The sequence below is a fragment of the Nicotiana tabacum genome, chromosome 23 (assembly GCF_000715075.1).
Source record: "Nicotiana tabacum cultivar K326 chromosome 23, ASM71507v2, whole genome shotgun sequence".
Taxonomy (NCBI): domain Eukaryota; kingdom Viridiplantae; phylum Streptophyta; class Magnoliopsida; order Solanales; family Solanaceae; genus Nicotiana; species Nicotiana tabacum.
Window position 1 is genome coordinate 891,135 of NC_134102.1, and position 7,921 is coordinate 899,055.

General features: G+C 35.2%; 2 protein-coding genes across 2 annotated transcripts; both read left to right on the forward strand.

Annotated features, from left to right (window-relative positions):
• LOC107802167 (protein GAST1) lies at nt 1-1,371 on the forward strand. The gene is made up of 4 exons (XM_016625615.2): nt 1-245; nt 523-579; nt 695-728; nt 1,068-1,371. The coding sequence occupies exons 1-4, from the start codon at nt 177-179 to the stop codon at nt 1,247-1,249; spliced, it is 342 nt and encodes a 113-aa protein (XP_016481101.1). The 5' UTR covers nt 1-176; the 3' UTR covers nt 1,250-1,371.
• Nucleotides 1,372-4,319: 2,948 nt separating this feature from the next.
• LOC142177586 (uncharacterized) lies at nt 4,320-7,078 on the forward strand. The gene is made up of 5 exons (XM_075246773.1): nt 4,320-4,601; nt 4,973-5,872; nt 6,227-6,343; nt 6,589-6,665; nt 6,712-7,078. Exons 1-5 carry the CDS (start codon nt 4,320-4,322, stop codon nt 7,076-7,078), a joined length of 1,743 nt encoding a protein of 580 aa, XP_075102874.1.
• The last annotated feature ends 843 nt before the right edge of the window (nt 7,079-7,921 follow it).

Sequence of the window (7,921 nt, forward strand, 5' to 3'; positions counted from 1 at the left end):
ATTGGAACTCGAAACCTCTGGTTAAGTAAGTAAGTAAGAAACTTTACCTATAAATTCATCAGCTGACCTTCCCAAACAACATAAACCATCAAACAACATCTTTTTTTTTCTTCTTGTTTCTCTTTTGGTCATCACTGCCTCAGTTAATACATAAATTCTTATCAACAAAGAACAAAATGGAGAAGATGCCTTGCTTGATGCTACTCCCTCTTCTAATAATAATGCTTCTTCTCGTTGGAACTCATGTAAGTTATCATTTAAATACTCATCAGCTTCCCCACCCACAATCCGAGACGAATTCAAAATTTAGAGTCTGTAAATACTATACGTTGTAATTTTTTTTAAAATATATGTCTACATTATTTAAGTCGAAAATAATAGATTCAATTCAATCCGCAAAACTTGCTCTAGATCAACCTTTCTAACAACATCACTTCCCTCATCTCAAAGTTTTAACATTTAATTTTCTTTTACAAATTTTCTTTTTTTAATTTGATATTTGGCATTGGTTTTTGTTACCAGGCAAAAATAACAGAATCTCCAGCACCTCAGCCTCAACCTCCTAACACTTTTCCAATGGTGAGTCATATTATGAACAATCTGAAATAATTCTCATTTTTTTTTTTTTTTTTTTTTGGTGGTTGTTGTTTGAAGTTGCTAATTCTTACTTATAAATTTGGTTTTTCCCTTGCAGAATGGTACTACTCCAGGTAGTCTCCATCCACAAGGTATTAAATGAGTTCTTATTTTACATATTGTATAATTTGGCTACTGAGGGCGAAGCTACATGTCTTAAAGGGTGGTCAATTAATACCCTTCGTCGAAATATTACACTGCGTATATAGGTAAAATATTAGGTTTTAAATGTATATAACATATACCGAATACCTTTTATGGAATTTTTTTGCACTTGTTTCAAATTTGAACACCCTTAAAAAATTTTCTGCCTGCGATACTTAACTAAACTATCCCTAAATAGATGAGTGGAATTTGTAATTCTTCTTAATCAAAGTGTCATGTTATACCATATGAACTTAAGTAATTTTTTTTTTGGCTACATTTTGCAGAATGTCTACCAAGGTGCACATATAGATGCTCAAAGACACAATACAAGAAGCCATGTATGTTCTTCTGCCAAAAATGTTGTGCAAAATGCTTTTGTGTTCCTCCTGGGACTTATGGGAACAAGCAATTTTGCCCTTGCTATAATAACTGGAAAACTAAGAGAGGAGGTCCTAAATGCCCTTAAAGATCATAGAGTCCTTGAAAGAACCTTTACATTATCAGTGTAATTTTAACCCGTTATAGCAGATTGTATATTTTATTTTCAGATTATTAGTTTCACTTATTACGAGTAATTTCCTGCAGTTATCTTTTAGTAACCAAATAATATAAAAATAATTTTATATTGTCAGTATATAAAAGTTAAATTTTCTTTATTTATTGCATAAGCACAATAAGTTAATGAATTTGGTAATAATACCAAGCGTGAATAAGTATTCTCGAGAGATTAACCCCTCACTATGAAAGTAGAAACATGTATTAAATACGGGGCACATATAAAAACGGGCCGAAATATGATACATTTTAGGGTGATCTTAACTTTTGACCCCCATTTGCCCATAGCAGAACCCAGTCAAAAGTTAAAAGTGCTGCCGGTAAGGCAAGCGAGGGTCCAACACTTGTTAAATTTGAAGTTTTGCTACGGGGGAGACAATTATTCAAGATCATCAACTTTGAGGGTTATTCGTGTACTTCACCCATGTATGGGTTATTGGGAAATCAAGAAGGCCCATGGACTTGATTAGTGATCTACATCATAAATTGTGCCCCTTTCCCAATTTTGGATCCAAAATATTTAGGCCCAATACCACAATATATTCACATTAGACTTGTACTTCATGATTTTTGTTTCTGGGTGTGTGCTTGTTTTATTGTTCTCAGGGTCGTTTGGTATCGGGAGTAAAAAAACAATTCGTGGGATAAACTTTGGGATTATTTATGGTGTTTTTCATTGAAATTTTTTATTTTGGAAAAACAATTTTGGAATCATCTCATATCATAAATCATAATCTTGGTTTTATTTTACCCAATGTTCTAATCCTTGGATAAAAGTAAAACAACCAAATGATAAGAGATGCCTTCTCTCAAAACTCTTCTCCCGAAGTCGTTTAAGAAAGTCAATGTTACAATTAGAAATAAAAATTTATTCAAATTTATCCAGTTTTAAGTTCTGTGTTATAGCTCATATATTTCATTTTTCATCCAATGAACCAAATAAAATACTTATATTAAATAATGAGGAATTTTATTTTATTTGATCATATGTTTTGTTTCACGTGCATTGTTTTATTAAAGTCTTCAAAGGACAACAAAAAGAAGTGGAAAACAATCGGAGCCACAACTTTCTATAAGTTGCAATCCTAGAAAATGAACTACTAATAATCTACCGGTACACTGCCCCCCCCCCCCCCCCCCCAAAAAAAAAAAAAAAAAAACCCCAAAACCCACCTGCATTTTTTTTACTTTATTTATATTAGAAAATCTAAACTATTTAACTTTCATATACTAGCAAAATATTATTTCTAAATTCATGAGCCTAACCTCAACAAAAAAGTAAAATACCAAATTTATTTTGTAAGAATAGAGCCTTCATTTAAAAAACAAAATAGCAATCAAGCATAACTTTCTTTTTATGATGTCAGGAGATCAACAAATTAGAGTTTATCACCCACAATTGTGGTGAAACGAATATAATCCCTCTTTAATTGAACTTGTGTGGCTCAAATCCAGATTAATCGGATTCAAATACTAGACAATTATTGGAAAACCAGAACTAAACTTTATTTGTTTTTTGAATACTCTTAGCCTGTATATATTCTAGAATATTCAGCCATTTCTCTTTCTTATTTACTTTTATATTTAATAATCTTTTGGATGGAACGTTCGGATATTTTTTCAAAAGATGAATTATATTCTGTCGTGAACAAGAAAGTCGAATTGACTAATTGAGTATGAACATAATTGAATTGACTTAATGGAAGAAAGAAGGTGCGTAAGCTCATTTTGTCTACCACTAGGTCGTGGTAGGATGTATACTATACTTTTATTTTTAATTAGAGATTTCGGGTTTGAGCCTTAGCAATAAAAAGATTTTGGTAGAATAAATATACGGACACCGAATGAAAAATCAAAAAAGAATGAAGTTAGTTTTGCCACAAATCTTACTTTTTTTTTTTTGTACTAGAAAAGCATTAGAGCTATTGGAGTTGGGGTTACCTGAAGTTGGACCAGTTGTGTATTTATTTGTAACTGGGTCAGGCCCTCTATTCTTTTGATTCTTAATATACTAGCTAATAGCCCAAGTAGCTAAGAGCCCATATATAGATTGATATACTGAATATTGTAAAGGTCTAGAACATTCATTCTAATAGAAAAAAATTAAGTTTTCTCTGCTGAAGCTCTCTCTCTCTCTCTCTCTCTCTCTCTCTCTCTCTCTCTCTCTCTCTCTCTCTCTCTCTCTCTCTCTCTCTCTAGCTCGTGTGTAACCCTAGTCACATGTTCGTCAATTCTTCGTGATTTCTCAATATTATCATGGTATCAGAGCCCGAATTTTGAGAGATCTCAGCATTCCCTTCCGATCGATTGTACCCTCAAGCGGTTTTGATGAAATTTTGTGTTTGCATGTATTCCTGATTTCGGAGTCATTTAAGTTTTTTGATAGAATTTTGAGCTTCTTCTTTTTGGTTCTCATCTCATTCGTCGAGTTCAGAGGATATATTGTAGCGATTGCTCAATTTTGAAGTTCTGCATCATTCTTAGACCTAAGGTTTCTAAAAATTTAATTTTTGCGGGGTTCGAGCTTCATCTCCATATCCCGATTGTATGACTTCTAATTTTCTTTCAAGGTCGTATCTTCCGGTAGTGATGAGTTCCGGTAATATTGTTCCACCTCTCTTATTAGCTGCATGCCATTCTGATTGCCAAAGTTTGACTGATATAGTTATTGATTCGAGATATAGTACTTCATCACTGATTTGTTAGTCTATTGTATGGTTGTTGTTCATAGAATGGGTAGTACTAGTGCTAGTGACTCTGAATTCACTCCTCGTGCCTCTAGTCCTTTGTTCCTTCATTCTTCCGATGTTCCTGGGGCCTCTCTAGTTAGTGTCCCATTCTCTGGTAGTGGTTTTGGGGGTTGGAAAAGGAGTATGACTGTGTCTCTATAAGCCAGAAATAAAATAGCTTTTGTCGATAGTACTTGTCCAAGACCTGCTGCAAATTCACCTGAATGTAAGCAATGTGATAGAGTTAATAATATGGTCATATCTTGGCTAACAAGTTCTTTCTCACCTGAAATTGCTGAGAGTGTGCAGTACTCTGAGACTGCTGAAAGCATTTGGAACCAGCTAAATAATAGATACGAGACAGTAAATAGGACTAAAATCTTTGAAATTAAGAAAGAATTGGCTTCTGTTTGTCAAGGGTCTCTTGACATAGCTTCATATTTCAACAAGTTAAAGAAACTCTGGGATGAGTTGGGAATAATGTCTTCCAATCATGCAAAGACATGTGCTTGTGCTGCAAAGGCTGGTCTGCAGGTAGAAGAGGAAGAAAATAGGGTCCACTAGTTTCTTATGGAGTTAAACGAAACATATATCGATGTAAGGACCAATATTTTACTCATGAATCCACAACCTTCTCTCGATAATGTTTACAATATTCTTCTGCAAGATGAACAATAAAGACAAGTCACTCATACTATTCAATTCAGTCCTGATATGGCCTCATTAAATGCAAACACTACCAACAAATTTTCTCATTAGCCTAATTTTCAGAGATAATACACCAGAATATTAACTTACAATAAAAGAATGCCTTTTAAACGAATAAACGGTTTCCTTTTTGTAAATACTGTAAGAAAAATGGTCATACTATTAACAAATGCTATATGCTGCATGGATTCCCACAGAATTTTAAAGTTATAAAGGGTAGAAAGTTTGGTGCTACTGCCGATATTGAGTCTCCTCTCTCTGGGCATCCTGGCAATGCTTCATCATCTGGTTCTGGTGGACAAAATTCTCATATACCTGGGCTGACTAAGGAACAATGCACTCAATTGATGATGCTTTTGCAGAGTTCTAGATTGGAGTCCAATTCTCCACCCAACCTTGAGGCCTCTGCAAACTTTGCTGGTAGTGTATCCAATCTACCTGTTTCTTTTTGTGAGAGTTTTACTGCATGCATGTTATTTAGACTTGCTAGAAGTGTTTGGATAGTATATTCAGGAGCAGCTGACCACATGACATCTAGCAAATATATTCTTTTTGACATTAAGCCACTTCTCATACCCTACTTAGTCTCCTTACCAAATGGATACAAGGTGAAGGTCACATGCACTGGATCACTCACTTTGTTTCCTTCTTTCACACTGCATGGTGTCCTTTTCATTCACATTTTTCAATACAATCCGATTTCTGTATACAAATTGATTCAACAATTTAGCACCTTTGTCTTGTTCACATCCTATTCCTGCTTAATACAGGACCCTTCCAGGAAGAAACTTCTGGAACTTGGTAGAGTGCACTATGGACTGTACAAGCTTCTTTCACTTACTAATCCTGATTCTTATGGTTCCAGAATCAACAATGTTTTGCCAAAATTAAATTGCATTTCTGTTTCAGATTTGAATAAGTTTGTACAAACCACAGTTCCACATTCTATCTCCCCTCTGAATAATGATGCACAAGTTGTAAATAGCAATGTTTCCTCTACTGTTAGCAATGTTTCTTCTACTTTTAGCAATGTTTCTTATATTGCTAGCAATGCTACTTCTACTATCTCTTCCATGAATTCTGTGAATAATCTTGATGTACTTTGGCACCATAGGTTGGGCCATATCCCTTTTGCAAAAATGAAAAATATGCCTAGTATTTCTTATCAGCTATCTTCTAAGCAATCCTTTGTTTGTCCCCTAGCCGGGCAAAATAGATTACCCTTTTCAAATAGTACTTCTCACTCAACTTCTTTATATCAACTTGTCTATGTTGATACTTGGGGTCCCTATCACATACAAACCTATACTGGTGCCAAATACTTCTTAACAATTGTGGATGATTAAAGTAGAGCAACTTGGACTCATCTAATGTATGCCAAGAGTAATGCTTTTCCTTTACTTAAGGCGTTTATTGCAATGGTCAAAAGACAATTTAATCTTCCTGTACAGACTATAAGAAGTGATAATACCCTGGAGCTCGGTTCTTCTTCATTAGCTTGTGAATTTTTCTCTGCTAATGGAATCTTACACCAGGCCACTTGCCCTCACATATCTAAACAGAATGGTGTAGTTGAGAGGAAGCACAAATATCTTCTGGAAACCTCTAGAGCTCTTCTATTCCAATCTAAACTTTCTACTAAATTTTTTTTTTGGGGGGGGGGGGAGGTGAGACTGTCTTTTGATTGCTACTTATCTTACAAATAGATTCCCATCACCTGTTATATCAAACAAGACTCCATTTGAGATCTTGTATGGCACATGTCCTTCTTACAAATATTTAAAACCATTTGGTTGTCTTTGCTATGCCATAGTCCCTAAATGCCATAGGAATAAGCTCTAGCCACGAGCTTTGCCATGTGGTTTCATTGGATATCCTTTTGGAAAAAAGGTTATAAACTATATAGTTTACAAACCAAGTGTGTGCTTGTTTCCAGAGATGTTATTTTTAATGAGTGTGTCTTCCCTTTTTACCTTTCTTCTTCTCCTTATTCTCTTTCATCTCCCATTTCTACTACTCCTCCTCTTTTTGATTCTCTATCTGATACTATTGCTCCTGATGGCTCAACTCCTTATTCAGCAGGTTCTCCTTCTTCTTTTCCTTCCACTTCCACTTCCCAGTCCTCTTATACTCCACCATCTGTTTCTCTTCCCTCACTTTCTTCTTCATCTACTGCCCTTATTCCTTTTGTTGCTTCTCCTCATCCTCCTCTCAGAAAGTCCACTAGACCTCACAACCTTTCATCTCACCTTCAAGACTTTGTGGTTAAACTTCCCTCTTCTTTTTGCTCCTCTACTACCTAAATTTCTACTGTTTCAACTGCTGCAGTTGAACCTCACTCCTATAATCTGGCAGCTGCCAGCCCAACTTGGCAAAAGGCCATGAGGAAGGAGTTTGAGGCTTTGAAGGCTAATCATAGCTGTGACATTATTGAGTTACCTAAGGGCAAGAAACCTATTGGGTGCAAATGGGTTTATAAGATCAAATACAAGGCTGATGGGTCTATGGAAAGGTACAAGGCAAGGTTAGTAGTAAGGGGTGACACTCAGGTGGAAGGTGTTGATTTCCATGAAACTTTCTCATATATGGTGAAGATGTGTACTGTCATATGTTTAATTGTATTAGCTGTCAAGAGCAATTGGTCTTTATTTCAATTAGATGTTAATAACACATTTTTACATGGGGACTTAGATGAAGAGATCTTCATGAAGCTTCCACCAAGTCTTTTACGTTGTTTCACCTTCTTCTATTTCCTCACCTTCTTCTGATTCTTCTCCCATTTTGGTCTGCCAACTTAAGAAGTCTTTATATGGTTTGAGACAGGCTTCACGGCAGTGGTATGCCAAACTGTCTCAGGTCCTTTGCTCTAGAGGTTACACATATTCTTTAAATGACTATTCTCTCTTTGTTAGAAAAACTACACTTTCTACTATCTTTCTTGCTGTATATGTGGATGATATCATTCTCACTGGGGATGATTTAGATGAAATAACTGCCTTGAAAATCTTTTTGGATGCTGAATTCAAAATCAAGGACTTGGGCCTCCTGAATTATTTTCTTGGTATTGAGTTTTTTTTATCATTCTTCAGGGGTTGTGTTACATCAAAGAAAGTTCATTTCTGACTTGTTAAGTGAGTTTAATTATT

Coding starts and splice junctions, on each gene's coding strand:
- LOC142177586 (XM_075246773.1), top strand. CDS start 4,320: ATGGTCATATCTTGGCTAACAAGTTCTTTCTCACCTGAAATTGCTGAG. Junction 6,344..6,588: donor ACATATCTAAACAGAATGGT/GTAGTTGAGAGG, acceptor GCTATGCCATAG/TCCCTAAATGCCATAGGAAT. Junction 6,666..6,711: donor GATATCCTTTTGGAAAAAAG/GTTATAAACTAT, acceptor GCTTGTTTCCAG/AGATGTTATTTTTAATGAGT.
- LOC107802167 (XM_016625615.2), top strand. CDS start 177: ATGGAGAAGATGCCTTGCTTGATGCTACTCCCTCTTCTAATAATAATG. Junction 246..522: donor TTCTTCTCGTTGGAACTCAT/GTAAGTTATCAT, acceptor TTTTGTTACCAG/GCAAAAATAACAGAATCTCC. Junction 580..694: donor CTCCTAACACTTTTCCAATG/GTGAGTCATATT, acceptor TTTCCCTTGCAG/AATGGTACTACTCCAGGTAG.